At 37.1% G+C, this 21,657-nt stretch overlaps 1 protein-coding gene across 1 annotated transcript; it reads left to right on the plus strand.

The window, feature by feature from the left end:
• Positions 1–1,031: 1,031 nt before the first annotated feature.
• On the plus strand, positions 1,032–21,509 carry Tsp_06790 (putative HECT-domain protein). Its single transcript, XM_003380586.1, has 62 exons — positions 1,032–1,076; positions 1,135–1,233; positions 1,288–1,398; positions 2,161–2,244; positions 2,302–2,580; positions 2,640–2,699; positions 2,892–2,991; positions 3,565–3,650; positions 3,787–3,825; positions 3,885–3,960; positions 4,072–4,179; positions 4,420–4,526; positions 4,591–4,771; positions 4,827–4,915; positions 5,008–5,225; positions 5,301–5,429; positions 5,536–5,659; positions 5,781–6,044; positions 6,136–6,334; positions 6,426–6,555; positions 6,716–6,919; positions 7,003–7,122; positions 7,198–7,265; positions 7,331–7,479; positions 7,607–7,735; positions 7,971–8,276; positions 8,372–8,917; positions 8,988–9,140; positions 9,268–9,483; positions 9,722–9,880; positions 9,935–10,007; positions 10,095–10,188; positions 10,290–10,530; positions 11,042–11,117; positions 11,238–11,302; positions 11,359–11,505; positions 11,745–11,951; positions 12,023–12,460; positions 13,101–13,233; positions 13,291–13,501; positions 13,665–13,773; positions 13,846–13,987; positions 14,194–14,661; positions 15,129–15,200; positions 15,317–15,461; positions 15,538–15,793; positions 15,931–16,099; positions 16,366–17,329; positions 17,388–17,694; positions 17,776–18,053; positions 18,171–18,418; positions 18,523–18,894; positions 19,035–19,216; positions 19,292–19,478; positions 19,567–19,726; positions 19,818–19,933; positions 20,072–20,173; positions 20,402–20,592; positions 20,652–20,769; positions 20,834–21,015; positions 21,133–21,323; positions 21,407–21,509. The coding sequence occupies exons 1-62, from the start codon at positions 1,032–1,034 to the stop codon at positions 21,507–21,509; spliced, it is 11,325 nt and encodes a 3,774-aa protein (XP_003380634.1).
• The last annotated feature ends 148 nt before the right edge of the window (positions 21,510–21,657 follow it).

A 21,657-nucleotide genomic window follows, 5' to 3' on the forward strand; every position in this document is an offset into this window, starting at 1 on the left:
ATAGGTTTTGTACGGTTCATTAAATTTAATATCACTGTCAGAATTAGATACTTTAAATTAAATCAGATTTATCACTAGCAAGTATACGTGTTAATGATATCTCGATTTAATTTTCATACAGCCGGAAAGCACTGGAAAATTTAGAAACACTTTAACTTGGGCTTCAGCATGTTATGTATATGACATTAGTTCCAATGCTTTCTGTTCAAGGTTATTTGAACAAAGCAGTTAATTGTGATAATAGTGAAGAAGGTGTATATTAATTTTGAATGAAGCTTTAAAATCAAATTACGATGCGTTATCTTTTTTTGACCATGATTTATTTTAAATTTACTTCCATGATTGATAGCTAGAATTTCTGCTTATGTAAAATGTGGTTTACATTAAGTGACCAATTTGTAAAAATTATTATGAAAATCACATTTCTTAATATTACTCTTTAATGCATTACTGTAAGGTTGTCAGGCTCAATTTTTTTAACTGGCCTTTAGTTCAGTTTACTGTATGCGTTGAGACGGGAGGTGCTCAGTTTCACATTCGTTGTTCGTTCTGTTCCCCACGTCTTTACGTGGTGTTGTAAATTATTTTTCAGTGTTAAATTTTTATTTTTGCTGCATTTATTTATATTTTAGCTACATTTATTTATATTTAAGTTATTACTTTTTAATATAAATGTATTATTTTTGTTATTTTATAATTATATTTGCCATTTGCGCATATTCATAGTACGGTTTTGTTAATTCTAAAGTATTAAGTTATGTCGCTATTTTAATGCAGTGCTTGTTAGTTTCCCTTTCTGATTCATAGAATTCTTCTTTTAAATATTTTAATTAATTTGTTTCAACAATTCATGGTTGTTTGTTCCGCATATGCTGTACTGATTACGTTTAATGCGCGTTACGTTAAAGACAGCTACTTTTTTGAACGAGCGAGAGTTTTTGGAATGTAATTGTTTTTCTCCATATTAATTTGATACTTTACATTAATTTTGTGATTTTTAATATTAGTATGTAAATATTTTAGAACTGAAAATGAAAATTGACGTGACATCTGTTCGAAAGCAAACAGCTCAAGCTGTAAGATTATTTTGCTTTTTTCTCATATTCTGTAAATATATATATATATGTGTTTTAGCCCAGTGACTGTTTGAAACAAATTAGCGAAATTCTTTCTGCTGATGAAAGCTCTATCGCTGATTTTCTCATCAATGTCAAAACGTGGAGTTGGAGCAAGGTAGCCAAGTTCGTTTTCGTTTATTTCCGATTATAATATTCATTTTTTATTTAGAGCGAATTATGTCATTGGATTCCTGTTCTTAATCGTTTTGATGATTTTCTGGCGCAGGCTTGTGTTCGGAAAGAAGATAATGAGTGGCGTCTGCACTGCGATCAGAGACAAGTAAGTTTTTGAATTGTGAATTTAAAGCATTTTTAGTTTTTTGAGTTTTTAAACCATGTTTTTATATATTATTTTTTCTAAATTTCATTTTACTTATAATGTGGTTTAATTTATAATGTTACTTTGTTCTTCAACCGAAGTATGTTTTATCTGAATTCGTTTCATTTTAACTATTATATTTAGATTCTTCAATTTTCTTTTTCAAATCTGATTCATTACTTCCGCTTTATGTTGATGAACGTTTGCATCACCTATCTGAAATAAGGTTACTTTCTGTATCGAAAGATCATTATTTCAATTTTAATAATCAGAGAAAAAGGGTGTTTTATTTTCATTTTTTTTGGTTGTCGAAATAAATGAATTTATGGGGCACTGTAGTTTACTGTATTTGTTGTTCAAGTTCGAACGGTGAAAATATGAAGTTACAAATTTTAAAATTTTCAATTTTAATATTTTGTTTGTTAATAATGTATTTCTTTTAGTGTTTTAATATTTTGTTTTAAATGTTTAAATATGGGTATTCAGTATGAAATTTCAAAAGAAGATTTCAGTGTTTTTGAGTGATTTTTGATATTTCAGTTGTAGTAGGTTGTGTCAAATGTAAATTAATTGCATTAAGTTTGTTAACAAATGTTATATTTTGTTTATTTGCATCATTTTTAAAGTAAAGAAATGTGAAAAAATGAAATTGTCAAGTTTCATTATTCATTGCCAGTAGTTTAGCGTATAATTAGTAATTGGTTTTAATTTTTTATTTTTTAGGAGAAACTGGTTATTGGTATATTGCAGTTTACTGCACTTCTTTTTGAGAACACTTTTTCACGTGACATTTACAATTCCATGGAGGTGAGAAAAAATTTGATTTAATTTGTTTTCATCTCATTATACAATTGATGTTTTTAGCACATTGTCGTATTGCTGGAATCGAGCAGCATTTCAATTTTAGCTGCCACTTTGAATTTGATCAATGTATTCAGCAAGCGATCTACATTTTTGTCGCGTTTAAGTAAAGATCTGCACGAGGAGTTGAAAACACGCATGCTTGCTATTGTTGAAACTTGGGGTGGTCCAGAGTTTGGTTTGACTTTGTCGATTTGTTGCCGTCGAGACGTTGAGATTCCATCAGCTCTTACAACTCTGACATTTGATGTCGACGATGACGAAATAAATTTAACTAATCCTGTAATTGTTAAAATTGATTTTTACTTTTTTTAATTACAAGAATATTTTTCATTTTTTAGAAAAATGATAATGATAAGGGAAGTTCTCGACGTACTATCCGGTTTGTCGAAGTGCACAAGGTAACATTTTAGTTTTCTTGTTATGTAATAATTTCGTGACTCCAATAACTCGGTTCTATAGCAAAAGCGTACGCCTGCTCAGTGGATGCAGGAGCTAATTTCTAAAGGCATAACTCTCCCAGCGGACAAAAAAGTAAACAATAAATGTATTTTTTTGATTTTGCAGTTTTACAATACATATTTTGTTTATAGTTTCTGCTGTTTCACCGCCTTAGAGTGGCCTATGCTTTTGGTAACTTCGAAACTCGTTTGCTCATGGTAATATGCCGGCTCAAGGCGGTGGCTATTTCTGGTATGAGAAATTCGGTTGATATTGAAAAAAAATGTTCTCTCTGATCGATATATATATATATATATATATATATATATATGTTTTAGTCTACATTAGCAGCTTTACTGACTTTGAGTATCGCCTGCTGAATACAGGACTGGTTATCCAAATGCTGGACGTCTTGAAATTGCCTGATTTGCCAGAGTTGATGGCAGTACGTGCGGAGGTATTCCGTACGTTGGGCACTTTTTTCAGTCATGTTCGTACGGGAATTTGGACAGAAGTAGTCGATCCGCTTGGATTGACTTTTTTTCATGGGTTTTTGCCTACGTTAACTCGCAGTTGCGTAAACGAATTACTTGGTAAAAAAATTTTTTTTTGTTTTTACCCTTTTATTAATTTTAATTTTTTTATCATTTCTTTTTTTCATAGAACATTCGTCGAACTTGCCGGTGAAATATCCGCATTATTTTTCAACAGCGTTATTTTCTTTCTTATATTACTTAGCCAAATATGATCGAAATGGTATTACGATGTCTTTTTTACAATTTGATGTTTTGCCCCTACACTTGTAATAATGAATTGGTTTTTCAGGTGCACAAGCTTTGACTACTAGTGGAACGGTGGAGGTGTTGTTAAAAGTTGTTAGCTCATCAGCTGCTCGGGGCGAAGGATTGACAGTAATATTCACTTTGAAAATTATTGAATTAAAAATAATCATGAATGTTTAATTTTTATTTTTTTTAACAGTTCGTCACTCGAGCAGTTCGTATTATTGAGATGACTTTGACACCTACAGATTCGATGACGTTTCAGAATTTAAATGGAATACAGACGTTTATACATAGATTGTCGGTAAGTGAAATGCGTTTTTTTTTTCTTTTTTTTTTCTTTAATTGTTGTATGAAATTTAGGATGAAATTGATCACTGTCGTCGTGCACTTGGTCATCCACTGTCAAGCAGTGATGATTCGTCAATTCATGCTCCTGGTACATCCGGTTCGAATGTTCTGCAGCAATCGAATGATGCTCTTAAAGGCAAACCTTTACCTTTCGCCATATCAAGTATTGTATAGATTGAATAATAATTTTGGGTTACAGGTGATGCACAAGCACTTTCATTTCAAAGTGCTGCTTTGATTAAGTCTTTACTGAGTTTTATGAAGAAAATTATCCAAGATCCGCAGTTTTCAGAATCAGTTCGACATAGTAAGCTGATATATTTTATATGCTTATATCTTTTTTTTCACTTTTACATTTTGTAATTTGTTTTAGTAATGGACAGTAACTTTTCGAATTGTTTGTCACACATTATTCAAAATTCCCTATTTTATGGACCATCTTTGTTCTTGCTGGGTAAATTGTGATTAGAAAGTTTTTTTTTATCTGAATAATATGTTCATAACATTCCACATACGCACATCAACACTGATCCGTTTCTCTTTTTAGCAATGAGTTGTGTTGCGTCATTTATATTGCAAGAACCATCTCAGTTGTCACAACTGCAGGAACGAGGACTGACAACAGAGATTTTAGAAGCTTTATTTAGAAATGAGGTGCGTTCCATGATTAATAGCTACGTTGGTTATGAAGTAAATAATAATGAATATACGCTTCTAGATACCTACTTCACGGGAGATCGTGTCATCTTTACCAAATATTTTTTCTGCACTGTGTTTGAACGAACGTGGTGTTTCCCAATTTTTGAGTTATTCTCCATTTAAAACGCTATTTACTTTGTTAATCTCCCCAAACTATCTGAATGCTCTGCGAAAAGTTCGAAGTCTGGAAGATGTGAACAGTAAGGCCCTTTTTTTTTGGTATTTTCCCATACGCTTTATGAGATTCAATTTTAGATACGGCTTTTATTCTTGGTTCGATGATCGACCAACTTCTGCGACACCAACCCCGTCTGAAATCAGATGCTATTCATGCTGTTGTCGAGGTGTGTATATGTGATCATGTTGATGTTGATGATCGCGTATTTGTTGTCTTTTGTTTTCTTTCGACTAAAAAAATCTTTATTTCTTGTTTTAGTTATTGAGACAGTTGGCCGTAATGTGTAAATGTAGAGGAGTTACTTGCGCCGAAGAGGCAGATGTATCCGGTAGAAATAGACGCCGACCACAATTTCCAACCGAACATCCATTACCGTTCAGTCGCCTTGGGCACAACGATAGCGACCAGTCAGATCCCGATGACAGTGAAAGTGGACCTGTGCCATCTTTGGTGCTCAGCTCTCCAAATGGCAATTCGTAATGCACAGCATCTTTTTGATACCTTTGTTCGCAATGTTTGTATTTGTGTAATTATGAGAAACCTTTTTGCAGCAGTGAAAATAGCAGCAGTCGTAATGATTTGTCGAATGAGCAGGTCGTCCCGTTGGTGGATTATTTTGAAAATGTTTTAAAATTTCTGCATGGTCTTTTCAGTCGCAACCAGAATGACGAACATGCCAGGTATGGTGATGGTTTTTGTTTCTGTTTTTTCAATTTTAATTAATGATATCAATCATCTGTTTATCAGTCTGATTGATTTGTAATGTGTGCGATATACGCTTTTCAGATTGTTTCTCAATCTCGGAGGTATGTACAGTCTGGTCGATTTGATTGGCTGCGGCAATATACCTGTTGATTACATGGGCGGGCAATTGTATTATTTATTGGCCACTATTTGCCGACAGCTTTACGTAAGCATATTTTTTTACTCAGAAGATTATGATTTCTTTTTTGTTTTTATATAATTTTGGAGAATAATATTTAACAGGAGAAGATTGTGCAGATTTAAATGAATAAATTGTCGTCCTTTAGGTGGTGACCCATAATCCATTGGTATTCGAGGGAATATTTTCTTCGGCACTCGATCGAGCCAGGGCTGTGAAGAACTTATTTTCCTATCACAGCAAAACTGCTGATCGACCGGATGTTCGTCACTCGGTGTTGGTGAAGCACTTTCCCGATGGAGTGCAAACAGTCGAATCTACAGTATATAGCAGTAGTCAATTTTCTGCAGTGTTCGATTTGTTCAACCACATCTATGTTCTATCGTGCATGTTGACGACGATCTTCCAACAGGTGTGTGTGTGGGGGGGGGGTTGTGTGTTTTGGTTTTTGTTTAGCATACTGTATTGAGAATTGTTGTTGTTTTTGTTTGTGGAATTTTAAGGGAGAAAATCGATCAATCATTTTGAAGACAATTAACGAATTTCCACTTGTCGAAACTCTGGTCAAAGTTCACCTGGTGTTGCTGTTGGAGATGGGCTGCGTTGCTTCGGCAACCGAGGAAGCCGTACGTCGAAACGGACCTGTGTCGGTCAGTCAATTTATGAAGGACGGCCACACTTTGGATGCCAAATCGTTTCCCGGTGCTAATGGTTCATATTATTTTATTTTATTTGTTTATTGAATGGAAAATATGCATCATTTATGCATACAAGAAAGTTGTCATTTTTTTAGATACTCTTTCCATGCAACTACTTCGTCGTGCGGTGATGAATGAATTGCCCAACGATTCAACTACTTGCAATCATTCGAAAAAGTCGACAGCTTTACGCTGCTTTCCGATGGAATTGTATTTTTGCGAACGGTAAGCGAGGAGAAGCAGATTTTATTTTATTATTATTTTTTCCTTCTTTTCATTTATCATATTGCACAACATGTAGCCTTTTGATTTGCAAATGATCGAATAATTTGTGAATTTATTCCATTTTCGTTGATTTAATTTAATTTAAATTGTTCTGTTTTAGACTGATTTTGCAGTTGAAGTTTTTCTTCGGTCGTTTGGCAAAATTGACGCAGACCAACCGTCCTGGAATTCCTGGACGACGCTTTGCCCAATTCGCGGATCGTACTGCTGTGACTGTTGAAGGCGACAAGGCGATGACACATCTGGTCAAAACCTTATGCTCGATTAACAAAGTTAGCATAAACTCGAAGAATTTAGATGCATGGTATTGAAAAAAAATTTTTTTTTGTCTTTCTGATTTATTATTATCAATTTTTTCTCTTCAATTTTTCATTTTTATCGTTCAAGTTTGTACATTTGCACGGCAACGCTGGAATTGCTGAACGATATCTTTTTGGATTATGAACATTTGCACGTAACACCGGTTATTGAGTTCTTCCAAAGAGTTTCCACTTTTCAAATGCTTCAGTAAGTTTTAACTTTTAATGGTTAATAATTGAATGATTTATTTATTTTTCATCATCTAAAATGCTGTATTTTTAGAAATTTGTCCAATATAGTGGACAGTGACAGACTTTGGTTGGGTAAAGATAAATATGGAAAAAGTTGTGGTAAGTTGAACATCAGTTATGCTGTTTCAGCGGATAGATTATAAATAAATATGTACATTTTTAAGGCTCAGACGCCCGCGGCTTTATTTCTGATGTATTGGTGCTGATAGACAAACTGATCAGAGGGAAGCATTTTGACCATCGAAGTGAATCTGAAGGGCGTTCCTCGTTTCCGAACACGCCTCATCCCGTGATCATCAGCAGTCTTAGCAAGGTGAGTTGATGGCAGTCTATGAATAATTAATTATTATGTGTGAAAAAAGAAAAGAGAAAACAAATTTATGTATAATATACATGCAGTATATTTGAATCGGTTGATTGTTTTCATTTATTTTTTGTAGTTTATGTACAAAACGCTGATCAGCCTCTGGCACCGTTTGCCGTCGTCGCCGAAATTGAAGAGCGATGAATCGTTATCTGCTCTTTCTAGAATCACTTTGCACGCGTTGCGTTATGAAAGCCGAAAAATTGTAAGTTGAAAATTTTTTTTTATGATTTTTATTTATGTTATATGTTATTTCTTTTCTTATTTAGGAAGAGAGAAAAAGTTCGGAAAAATCTTCCGTTGTGCAAGCCGAGGTGGAAGTTATTTCCGAGATTTCTCAAATAGTCAATCCGGTGCACTTGCAACAAGTATATCCACTTCGTCGATCTGTTTGACATTGCTGATTTTTCTAATGGCGTTCATGTTCATTTGATTTTCAGTTAATGGATGTGGGTTTCAGTCAACAGCTGGCAACTGAAGCTTTATCGCGACTGCCCAATGTGGACCAGGCTGCAGAATATTGTCTGTACGCCTCCTCGAATCGAGCCCTTGTGCAGGTGGTACTTTTGTTATGTTATGTTATAGTTACTGTCAAAATTAAATTTGTAAATTTTTTTTCTTTCTTAACAATTCAGCATGACAATCAAGCGGATGTTGGTGACGATGAAGAGCAGTTGCGACAGGCAATTGCTTTGTCTTTAATGACCATGTCTTCCTCCGGTGGTGAACAACAACAGCAACGACCGGTACTTGTATCATTTTGTTGTTGATTTTATTATTTTTTCATTGAGGATTTTTTAAAATTATTGTTTTTTGCATTTGGTTTGCTTTTTTTATGCAGCCCGAGATTCAAGCAGCTGCTGCTGGTAGTAGTGGTAGTAGTAGCAGTAATCAACGAGGTGTCGGCTTCCGACAACAGCCTTCAAGGGAGGAAATCAATGCTACTATTGAAGAGTTTTTGACCGGCAATCGTACTCAAATGATGGACATTGGTTCGTTTCCGCCGCTGTTTGAGCAGATAGAGAGGCAGTTAGAGATGGAAATAGAATTAGAGATGGAACCCAGGACCAGTGGCAGAAATATTCTGGCACCAGTGATTAGTGCCGGGTCGAACGCTGCCCAAATGCCGCCAGCTTCGTCTTCCGACAAAACTCAGCTGCCCAAGCAAGCATCCAAAACTGCTTCCCAAAGTGTTGTTCCAAAAGAGCATGATGAGCGTTCGGAAGCGTTTCTCCGTTTTGCCGAGAAGGATTTGTTGCCGTCGTCAATTTTGCTGTTGAAGCGGTCACCGAAGCTGGCAGCGGCACTTACACCGTTGTTTAGCATTGTGATAACTTTGTTCGGCTTCAAGAGCGTGAAAACATACTTGTTGATCTTTTGTAATCGGGTATGGTGGAATTGAAAATTTTATTTTATCATCCAGTAATTTTTCATGCTAATTCATGTCGTCATTTCAGCTGTGCTCGGTAGTTACTGCAACAATGATTGAAATTGAACAGATGATGGAAGACCATTCGGACGTTGATCGTACTACTACCATCCTGAGCGATAGTCGATTCGAATTTGAAGAATTATCGACTTTGCTAAATTTATTGCATCGTCTATTTGTAGTATGTATTTTTGATAATTTGAGAAAAAAAAACCGTTTTTATTTTTTTCAATTTTCTTCATTCGAGCTTGTTGTTTATGTATGACGGCATTTGATTTGATTATAATGATTTTTCTTTCATTTTCCAGCAATTCCAAGTGCCTATGGCAATTATGTTGCATGAGACGAAATTGTTGGCCAAGTTTGAAGAATTCATCGTTTTAATTGGTTTAAAAAAGAAAAACACGACATTTCTCAGCCTCATGTCAAAACGGTCACAAGCTTGGTTAGCATATATTTTGCGAATACTTGAATTGCACGTGTATACGTGCGAAGTGGTCGACCGTCTGTTGGCCATACCCAAGGTAATAAATAAAATACAATAATGACTTATTTTTTCTTGTATAACATTAATTAATTCAATATAAATAGATGATATTTTTTATTTCCATTTTTCTTTTTTGCATATTTTTATTATTCAAGCGCGAGTATATTATTTTAATTGTTGAATGATAGTTTTTATCTTTTTTATTTTGTTTTTTCCACGCAAATGTTGCATTGCATGTTATGTTGAATATGATAAATATTGCGTGTGTATTATAGTGCCGTAATTACGTTTGGAAATTTTGGGATCGACAGTGGTACTGCTATAGTCCAAGTGTGAATCGTAAAATCAACGATGCTTTTATGGGTGGAGACCAGTATGTATACTTTTCGCAAGGACGGCGTACATATAGAATTGACTTTTTTTTAATGATACAAGTGAGTGTTTTTATAATTTATGTATATGTGTAATGAATTGGTTTTTATTTGAAGTTTTGTTATGAAACGAATATTATTCGTAAAGTGATTTGCCTTCGTCCAGAAAACAGCGATGGAAATTCTGCTGGTTAGTGAATAATTTTTTTAAAGAATGTTTTATTTTTAAGTTTTATTATATTTCCTGTATATTTCACACCAGATAATAATACTCCAGTTACTTACTGTTATCATCCGTTTTTAAATTACGTTGATATGGCGACGTTCAAAAAGGAAGATTTAGGCTCGTGCGATAAAGAAATTTTACTAAAGTAAGTATGCACTTATGTATGCACGTATTCCAATTTTTAAAGAAATTGTTGAAATGACATAATAACCGTGAAAATAAAAAATTTGCTCATATTTATTTTAGCGTTGCTGTGGAGATGATCGGTTCGAGCGTTCACGCTGAAACACTGCGTGGAATATTGCGAATTATTCTACTTTTGACACGCGATCACTCGCGTACAAAATACATAGTATTTCATGGAACCATTAAGCGGCTCTTTGCCCTTGACGAAAGTCAAAAATTTGTCGGCGTTGAAGATATGGTGATGCTTCTGTTGCGTCACATCATTGAAGATCCTGACTATTTGCAAAATTTGATGGAAAAAGTACAATTGTTTTTCACTTTGTGAAACATTTGCTTATCATATTTTTTAATATTATTGTTTTAATGGGTTCGTTTAATATAATTAATATTATATTCAGATAATTGCGAGTCTGCTGACCGGTCATATGGCAATCAGCAATTACACAAGTACTGAATTGAAAGAGTTTTCATGTTTGCTCTGCTTGTTGGAGCCATTCGCATGTCGCGATATGAATCTGTTTGCGAAGGCATTCAAGAGAACGGCAAAAATTAACATCGCCTCTAACGAAAATCGAAGTAATAATTGGTTGCATTATTACTGTTTTTATTCATAAGTTTTGATTATTATTTGTTTCAAAATTTTAGCCAACGCTAATAATACCAGTAATAATAGTGGTAGTAATAATAATAATAATAACAATAACAACAACAACAACAACAACAACGAAGGCGCTGCTGCCCCTTCGACAGTGTGTTTGGAACTTAGTTGCGCTACACCTTCTGTTGTGAACAGCAGATCGCCACATTTGAAGCCGGCAGCATTTGAATTGATAAAAACTTTACTCGAATACATAATGACAAAACAAAAGTCATCCGTATCTAGTGTGGGTAAGTTTGCACTGAATTGAAACTGACTGCAATGTATTAGATTGGTTTTTTGTTTTGTTTTTTTTTTGCTTTTGATATTTTTGAATTTTTTTATGATGCGACGTGTAATTTATTCTTTAGTCAAAGATTCGAGAGCTGAAATGAAACCATCTAGCAGTAGACTGTTTCAGAGGGAATCAGCAGAGGTGAGTTGGAAATTATTCTACGGTTGTTATTCGTATTGTCATTCTTGTTGTTTTAGGGAGAAAGTCAATTGGTTGGATCTTTATTGTTTCCAAAACCTTTAGTGATGCTTTATTTAGCCGAGATTATTCAATGCTATCCTGACGCGGCTTCTGTTGTCGTTAATTTTCGCTTAAATGAATCCGGTAGTTTGAATACTAGCGACGTAAGTGTTGCGTTTTCGAATTCTATCCATTTACTTGATATTGAATATTGAAAATGAAGGTTTTTAAAAAAGAACATAAATTTCACTTGATACTTACTGTATTACATTAAAAATTACATTAATTAATTATTATTATCGGTCGATGTTAGTCATCTGTGGTGGTTTTTATTTTGCTGATTTATTGCTTATGCTTTGTGAAAGGAAAAAAGATTTGAAATATGATTGATATTCAATTGTAGAATCGATCTCCACTAGCGCATATATTGGATGTGTTGATCGAAGGTGAATTCGAAGAGTGGAAATCCAAAGGACAGACATTTGTTGATGGTGTTAAGGCAGTTTTCGGCTCTCTAGCTGCCTGTGTGCACTGTGAAGAGTCTCAAGCGGCGGTGGTTTCTGAAATCAAAGCCGCATTGGCCCGTGCTCTGGCATTGAACAACAATGAAGTAAAATTGTTTTTCGTTGTGCAGTGGCATTTATTGATTTGTATTTATTCCGTACAATGAAATATTTTCAGCGAAAGCACAAAATTTTGGATAATCTCATGTCATTGTTGTGTCATATTGTCGAAGTTTGTCCATTGAGTGAGGTGCAAATACCGAAGGACTCGAAATTGCCACCACCGCAAAACACGAGATTTAAGAGTATTTTGAGGTGGTTTGTCAAAAAGCGACTGTTGGTCGACTTGGCCCGTATACCGCATTCGTTGGATCTATCCGACGGGCAATCTGTGCTGACAGTTAATTGCATGCTGAAGGCTTTGGACGAAATTTCCCGTCAACACTTTTATCCCAGTCGTTCGCGATCGATGGGAACACCGGCGATTAATTATTTGACATCCAATGGTCAGGCCGGTCGGCGCAGTCTGATTCGCATATCAGAAACTGTCGACTCGTCCGGTCATGATTATGTATTTCTCAATTTGGCTTCAGCAAACGGTCGTGGGAATAATCTGGTCAGATTGTGCAATAAGATTTATTTAAAAGATAAGCTTAATTTTGTTTTCTCTGTAGTTCACAGTTTTTGACAGTGAATTCCCCACATTGCGGTCATTGGATGGTGACTTCTCATCGGATGCATTTTTTGACCGGGAAGACACGATAGAGGTTGCACCGGAACCTCCACAGGGGAATGGAAATGATAATTTTCCCGAATTCATTGTTCACAACCTCGCAGCAGACGATGATGAAGAAGATGATGACGAAGATGACGAGGACGACGAGGATGAAGACGTGGAAGAGGAGGAAATTGATATTAACGAAGAAGTTGGCGAGGATGAGGAAGAAGAGGAAGCTGATCACGGCGATGATCATGAAGTGGGAGAAGAGGAAGAAGAGGAGGAAGCGGACAACGATGATTCGGAATATGAGGCTGTTGAAGATGATGTGAATGAAGAAGACGACGATGACGACGACGACGACGACGATGACGAAGATGAAGACGACGAAGTAAGAATTGGGATTATTTATTTATTTATTTATTTATTTGTTGTTGACAAGCAGAAAAGTGGAATGATTGATATTGTATTCATTTATGTTGTTTTTTAAAATGCTCATAATAATTCGTATTTCATTTTTATTATCATTTTTGTTCAGTTGTCGAATAGTTTTCGCGATACTTCTTTCGTTGAGCAGAACAATAATAACACAATTTCGTCGAACGATTTGGCTGGTTCGATTGGCGCGCTTGGTGATCTGTTGCGTCAAACTCTTTCATCGAATAGCAATGGTATTTTTTGCACGCTTTTGTTGCTGTTATTATTGTGTATGAATTATTTGTTTTCAGGGGTACGCGATGTCATTAATCAACTGTCTTCGGAAGGTCGCGAGGAACGTTGGCACCACGATGTGCCTAGTATCACTATTGAGCCGGATGTTGAATTCGGCTACCGGACTCTTGGTCGTAATCGGGGCGGGCAGCATCGATCTGCACTGCCTCGAATTGTACAGTTGAATCGACAAAGCGCTTTCCGCATTCGAGTTACAGAACCAATGCCGTAAGTGATAATTTCCATGATGCGTTGATGATGATGATTTTGTTCTTTTTATAATGAATTGTGTTCAAATCTTTTAAAATTACAAAAATTGTATTTTTTTTGTTTTTAAATGTCTGTTATTTTTTTACGCATGAAGAATTAATATTGTTGCTCTTTTTTTTAGAATCGTAGATACCGATGATATATTTTGGCGTGATTTTTTTTCTGACGCAGTACGTCCTGCGGAACGTTTTGTCATGTTTCAGAGGTCGCTTACCGATACGTTGCGATCGGTAATTTTCAATAAATTTTAGTGTTTTTATTTAAATACTTTGTTTACTATTAAAATTCAAACTATTTTTAAGATAAATTTTGGAAGCAGATTGAATGTTACAAACAGCTCTGAGGCTAACATGCCGATGACAACCGAAGTTTGCGGCTTTTTTACGCGAATCATGCAAGAAGGAAGTCTGCTCGAAATGGATTCCACTTATCTTGCGTGGTTAGGTATGTGGAATTTTTTATTTTATTTATCATACTCTGCTGAGATTGCTCTGTCTATTTTATGCATATTTATTTCTTAGTTAATATTCAACCAATCTTAAGTTAATCTTCTATTATTTGCACAAATCATTTGATTTTTGTGCATTCACATTGTTTATTTTCTTTATTTTTCTTTTTCAAATTTTGACTTGATGTGTTGTGCATTGTAGGAGTGAGAGAAGACATACTGAAAGCTTTGGAAAAGCGTCGAGACGACGAATTGTCCAAAAAGCAAGCAGAAGCGTTATCGGCTGCCAATAGCGAGGACAAGTCCAAAAAGTCAGAGAATAACAACACTTCCGGCACAGCAAGCCAAGATGAGCCAGGACAGGTGCGAGCGATGGTGACGGGGGATCATCCGCGGGATTCGGCCAACAGTAGTCAATTAGCTGAATCGTTTATAAGTCAAGACAGAAACGACATTGAACAAGAAATCTCTTGGGTATCTGTTGCAGATGGACAAGTATTATTTGAAGGATCGCGGCAACAAGTAGTCGCTAACAGTCAACGACTTTTTCAGCAGCAGCAAGCTGAGCCGGAACAGCAGCCGGCGGCCAATAATGATGCTAACCCAGAGATCCCCATTGTAGCTGATAATGCATTCCTTGAAGCTTTGAGACAAGCTCAAGAGCACTTTGGTAAGTTCTTATATTTATTTTTTTCAGGATAAATTGTGTTCTGCTTCATAACAATTGATAAATAAATGTCATTGATTGAAAAAGATTAAATACAAAAGCAAGAAAAATAACGAAAAGAGTGGGCAGGCAGGGGGGAGGGATGGAGTAAAAATAAAGTAAAAGTTAAGCAGAGATCTGGAGGCGAGGAATTGATGAAAACGGTAGAAGGAGAAGGAATTTTTTGTTTGTGATGCACACATCATTCCACTGACTGATTTTACATCAGAGCGGTGCATCGTCTGTTGTGCGATAGCATTGTTTTGAAAGTTTTGGTATTCATTGGTGAGAGTATATTCTCTCCAATTTATTCAGCTTTTACATGTGATTTTTGTTGTATATGTTTTTTTGTTTCTCATATATGCCTAATCGTCTATTATTAGTGGTTGCTGTTCACTATTATTATTATTATAGTCATTTTTAATTTTCAGAAACTCCTGGGAGGTTGGATATGCCAGATCCGGATGCTTTACAAGAAGCTTGTAATATGTTGATAATGACTGGTGGGTTAGTCGAAACATCCGAACAGCAACAGGATCAACAATTGGGTAATTTTAAAAAAGAATGATGCTGTCTGTAATGATGAGATAATTGTATGTATATTTTATCTGTGTTGTAGATCCAGTCCCAGAACCAGATCTTGTTCAGGGAAGAGTGGCTGCAGAAGAACAGCAGCAGCTACAACAACAAGAGCCGCAGGAAAATGTCGAATCCAATGCTGACGCTGCGGTAGCAGCGGATGCGACCACCGCTGCTCCGGAAACGTGAGTTGTTTTGCAATAATGATAAAAGAAGATACGAATCTAATAACATTCTTATCATTTGTTGTTGGCATTGCAGAGCTGAAACAGAAGAGCTGACTGAAGAGCAGCGGCGTATACGGGACATTTTGGGTGATACGCCGATTCCAGAAGGCGTTGATCGCGCCTTTTTGGCAGAACTCCCGGAGAACATTCGAGCTGAAGTTATTGCAGAACAGTGGCGATTGCTCCGTTTGCAGCAGCAAAGTCGCTCTGCCGAAGGAACCGACGGTTCAGCTCCCCCGGCTATATCGATGGATTTCTTGGTGGCATTGCCTCCTGAATTGCAAGAAGAGGTAAGAAATTTTTAAATTTATTCGCTTTACAAATAGTACATTTTTTGACACTTTGAATTTTTATTCAAATATTAGTAACTATAATTTTTTATATTTTGAAGGTAATTGCGCAGCATCGAATAAGTAGTCAACAGCAGAACAATCCAGATGGACAGATGGATTTGGCTACATTTTTTGAAACGTTGCCAGCGCCTTTGCGACGTCAGATACTGTCGGATGCGGATGAGAGTCAAATGGCGTTCTTTCCAAGTCACATTGCTGCCGAGGCCCGGCATATTCAACTGACTTTCAATAATCGAGAAACTGGTAAGGTTATGTCAAATGTTTTATAATGCTATTTTCTTTTGTTTTTGCTTAAAGTGACGATAGAAGTCACCGTGTGTGTTTGTGGGTGGGTTGGGGGGAGGTTATTAAATGCCAGTTGAATGAATGATGCTTACTTTGAATTATCTTCAGGTCGACCTCGTCATTATCACGTGGTTCGTACAGGACGCAACGGTCAGCGTGGCGATAGTACGCATCTTGCAGTGCATGATAAATTGGTGCAAAATCGTTAATTGTTAATTTTTTAGATTCAGTGCGTCCTCGGCATGGCATCCGCTTGGCCAGACGTCCTGTGCCAGCAGACATGCGCAGCTTGAGACAGCAGTTAGCCAATTGGAATCGTGATACTCCCAGTTACACTCGAACCCAGTTTGGTGGTCACACTGGTTCCAAATCTGCCACTACAAATACCACTTTGAGCACTCGTAGCAGTGCTTTATTCGATCGAGAATCGTTGACTTGTTTACTGGTTTTGTTGTTTGTCGACGATTCACGTTTGTCGACCGCCCGTCTGACGCGCATTCTGCGTACGGTCTGCGCGCACCCTGGTACTCGAGAATGGCTGCTTCGGGCGTTGGTTTCAATTTTACAGCGAACGTGGATGTCGCTTGATTTGGTCGGCGGATCGACCTTGGGCGGCGTCAGACCTTCAGATCCTGAATTTGGTGATTTGTCCAGTTACACTTTCAGCCCAACCCCGAGCCGTTCGACAGTTGTGACCCGTAGTTCACATAGACGCAACGAAGCAGCCGGGGCTGCCGGTGGTCTGCATCTGAGTTCGGCGAACAGCGAAAACAAGGGTTGGCTGTCGATGACAGTGACCAGCAAACTGGGAAATTGTGTCGAAGTGTTTCGCATCTCGAAACCGACAACATCCGGTGGCAAGCGGGCCCTGCTGTTTCCGCAATTGACTCCAGTGTTGCTTCATCCCCTCGTTGTGCCCGCCGTCAGTACCGCCGTGATAAACACGATTGCTGCCATTGCCAAGTCATATTCCCATTCTTTCTTTCCACAGCTGCGCAAATTATTAAATTCACAATCAAATGCTGCCAATACTGGTGATAGCGCTTCTGCGTCCATAGCCGAAGCCGAAGGCGGCAGTACAGCCCAACAGGCTGGTTCTGCCAGGCAAGGGGACGAACAACAGCCGCAGAGCGCATCCAAAATGCCCACTTTGAGAAGGCGGAGCAGTTCGGCAGTTGATCGTATGAGGTATGGGAATGTTGCATTTTTTTAAATAAAATTGTATATGTTTTGTTTGAATGTTTAGGTCGGACTTTTGGGATATATTGACAAAGCTGAATAATCCATCTTCTGCGAATAGTCGAACAAAACATTCGCCGAAAATTGTGTCTTTAGGTTTTCCAGATACCACTGCACAGTGTGGCGTGGAGGATTCTCTGTTCGGTCAATTGGTTTTATTTTTACGCCACCCAGTTATTGTGGAGCGTCATGGGTTACAAAGTATCCTGCTGAGCACATTGCAGCATGTTACATCGACGTCGTTGGCGCAAATTTCCGATACCGTTTTGGACCAAGGCGTGTTTTTGGAAGAGCAGTTGAAGTTGTTGATCGATGTAAGAAATTATACAATTTTCTGGAAACAGTTGAATGGAAATTTATTGCATTTAATTTAATTTAATTTAATTAATATGCAGGTTCTGGTTAGAGACAGTAGTAGTGGTGATAATCGCAACGATGCCCGGCTGATATTGGTTCGTTGCGCTGCTGCGTTGGGTCCAGCAACTCGCAGGCGTATTTTCGAGTTGCTTTTTGAAGCGGCTCGCGAGTTGGCCGGTGCGCTACGCAAGGAATTGATTGTTTTGCTCGAAGAAATGCGCAGTTTGAAAAACAACGAACCAGGAACATCTGCCCAGTTTGTTACTGCTAGCAGCAGTTCATCATTGTTACCGGCTCGTGGAAGAATGATCGACAGGTATTATTTGTTGTGCTTTTTTCTTTTTCTTATAATGATGATTGATTATCATTTTTGATTATTCTACGAATATTGTTGTTGTTGATTGATGAAATGGATTTATTAATTTTGTATCAGATTTACCGGCACTACGTTGGTGGTGTCTAGCACTTCTCCAGCTAAAGCGCCCAATTTTGCCTGCAGTCAAGAATTGCAGTGTCCATCGATGGAACTGTTGAGCAAGAAAAACTCAATGCAGACATGCTTGTTGCGCGTTATTAACAGCATTTTGAGCATGAAGCATAGTATGAAGAAATTTGACGAACGGGACCCGAATTTCGAGCAAGACGCTGCATCATTTGATTTTGAACTTCATGACTCAGAAGGTGAAAAAAAGCATTTTTTATTTTATTCTTATTGAATAAATTAACCATATCAGCAGTGCAGGTGAATTTTTACGATAAATAGTAACATTTGTGCTTTATTGCAGAAGTAATTGACGAGAGTGATATGAGTACTGGAGATCGGGATCGTGACCGTCGAAACGGTTCATCACAGGAAGAGGGACGGCAAGAAAATACCGCAGCTGTTGAACCAGCACCAGCGGCGACAACAACTGCTGGAACAGACGCTTCTTCGACAACGGTTACAGCCTCTTCTGCCGCTACCGCAACCACCACCACCAGTGATGAAAGCGGCACTGCTACCGTCGCTGCACCAGTTTCGCCAGTGGCCAGTGTGGTGATCGAAGTCTCGGACAGTAGTAATGCACCATTTGTAACAGTAACCTCGACTTCCACCACAGCTTTGTCCAGTGGTGATGGTTCTAGTAATAATGAACTGGTTGGCGAAGAAACTCAAAGTGAGATTGAAAGTGATTTTTTTCTCCATTTCGTATTTAATTTCATCTAGTTTTAATTAATACCTTTTATTATTATTGATGTGTTCCACTAAGATGAGTTATATTATTATCATCCTGCAAAAATCACTTTTTTTATTAAGGACCCGTATTTGAGCTTGAAGTACAACCTTTGACTGTGTCAATGCAAGTGGACAATCTTTGGGATTTGCTGAGCGAATGCTTGACACTGTTGGATGAAAGTGCAGATCCACACGCGGTTTTAATCTTGCAACCTGCCGTCGAGGCATTTTTCATTATACACGGCGATGACAAGAGGCATATGGTTTGTTGATGTTCTTCTTTTCTGATTTTGCCTTTCTTCTCAACCTGTTGAGATTTATTGCACTTATTGTTTCAGAATGAACTCTGTACGCTTTTGCAATCGTCCACTAGGCCGGATAGTGACACCCTGACCGAGAGCTCCGCTTCTAATTCTGTTCAGGCGTTTTCAGATATGACCGTTTCTAGCAACGATGCAATGAAGTCTAGCGATCCTCATTTTCGAAATTTGCCACTTGATGTGCAAATGTTTATTCGTTTTGCAGGTAAATGAGATACGCCAACCTCTGGTGAAGCTGGTGAAATTTAAATAATGTAGCAAATCAGTGATTGATTGATTTAAAATGTTTATAGAAAAACATCGTACTGTGCTGAATCAAATCATAAGGCAGTCGAAAACACCGTTGAATACGGGACCTTTTTCCGTTTTGATCAATTATACTCGCATATTGGATTTCGACATCAAGCGTCGATATTTCAGATTGGAATTGGAACGTGTCGACCAAACCTTTCGGTAAAAATTACACTTGGAAAATATAATAAGCAATATATTCATTTGCACATGTGTGGTGAATTTAATGTTTTTTTTTGAATTTGTTTTACAGCGCCGATGATACGCCAGTACGGGTGAAACGTGATCGGATCTTTCAAGACAGTTTTCGCGAGTTGTTTCGCTTGAGACCGAGCGAATGGAAAAGTCGTTTCTACATCTTATTTGACGGTAACAGACTGTTTGAGCGATTTTAATTTCTGTAATGAACGAATGTTTGAAGCAGGAAAAACAATACTATATTTAATTGATTATTTTTAACTATACATATGTGTATATATATTTGGAATTGAATTCATATTTATTTAGGTGAGGAAGGACAAGATGCCGGTGGTTTGCTTCGCGAATGGTTTTCTGTGATCACTCGCGAAATATTCGATCCCAATTACGCGTTGTTCATGACTGCATCCGGTGATTCGGTCACTTACACTATCAATCCGTCTTCATACATCAACAGGGAACACTTGCAATATTTTAAAGTAATTTTTTTTCTTTTAATTTATATACTTACATATTATATATATGCATTGTTTTTTTTTAATTTTTTCAGTTTATTGGTCGACTGATTGCAAAGGCAATTTACGATAATAAATTGTTGGATTGTTACTTTACCCGTGCTTTTTATAAGCACATTCTCAGCAAACCGGTCAAGTATGTATTCCATTGTTGACGTGCAATTGTATATCTGTACCACCACCGTGTTTATACGTGTGTCTCAATATAGATATACTGATATTGAATCAGAAGATCCATCCTTCTACCAGTCAATGGTGTTCTTGTTGGAGAATCCAGTGTCAACTTTAGGTTACGATTTGACGTTTTCTCTTGAGGTGGGTGTCATTTTGGGATGTTTTTTTTCTTCTTCTGTGTGTGATTTTCTTTTTCCCAGGTGGAAGAGTTTGGTGTTCGTGAAATACGTGATTTGAAGCCTGAAGGCCGGACTATTCTAGTAACAGATGCCAACAAGATGGAATACGTCCGCTTAGTTTGTCAAATGAAAATGACAGGTAATTTTTGGAGATTTTACTTTTTGTATTTATTATTCATTCGTCTTTTGAAATATTTTTAAAGGAGCTATTCGACAGCAACTCAATGCCTTTTTGGAAGGCTTTTATGACATTATTCCGAGACGTTTGATTTCGATTTTTAATGAACAAGAGCTTGAACTTTTGATCAGTGGTTTGCCAATAATTGACATTGACGATTTGCAACAGAATACTGAATATTACAAATACAACAAAAATTCACTGCAGGTAATGCAATGTTTTATAAATTTATTTAAATCTCTACATTAATTACTACAAATGTACTTATTAAAATTATATCTGTTTGTTTGTATGTTCAGTAATTTATATTTATATCATTTTTAGATTCAGTGGTTTTGGCGAGCGGTGCGTTCTTTTGATCACGCTGAAAGAGCTAAACTCTTGCAGTTTGTTACCGGCACTAGTCGAGTTCCGTTGCAAGGTTTTGCCGCTTTGCCGGGCATGCACGGGGCGCAGCGTTTCCAGATTCACCGCGACGACCGATCAGTCGATCGTCTGCCTGCGGCTCACACGTGGTATGTGTTTTTTTTTGTTTTATTTTTTATATTTCATGTGTTAATTTATACTGTCGTCGTGCTTTTATTGAATTGTAATTTAGCTTTAATCAGTTGGACTTGCCGCCGTACGAAACGTATGACAAACTGCGGCATATGCTGCTGTTGGCGATTAACGAGTGTTCTGAAGGTTTCGGGTTTGCTTGACTTGCTGTGATATCTTTGTCACTCTTCTTCCATTTGTGCATCCGCTGTGTTGCATAGTTTCGCTTTTGCTGAACGATAATAATATTTTATTTATACCAATATACAAGAAAATTTCATCAAGCAGCAGATGAATAATCATCATGATGAT

This window comes from Trichinella spiralis (assembly GCF_000181795.1).
Source record: "Trichinella spiralis strain ISS 195 chromosome Unknown Scfld2, whole genome shotgun sequence".
In the NCBI taxonomy this organism is placed as follows: Eukaryota; Metazoa; Nematoda; class Enoplea; order Trichinellida; family Trichinellidae; genus Trichinella; species Trichinella spiralis.

Excerpts from the sequence above, each read along its gene's own strand:
- Tsp_06790 (XM_003380586.1), top strand. The coding sequence starts at position 1,032 with ATGAAAATTGACGTGACATCTGTTCGAAAGCAAACAGCTCAAGCT. Across the intron at positions 11,952-12,022 it reads TGGCATTGAACAACAATGAA|CGAAAGCACAAAATTTTGGA; the intron begins GTAAAATTGTTT and ends AAATATTTTCAG. Across the intron at positions 18,419-18,522 it reads TGAACTTCATGACTCAGAAG|AAGTAATTGACGAGAGTGAT; the intron begins GTGAAAAAAAGC and ends GCTTTATTGCAG.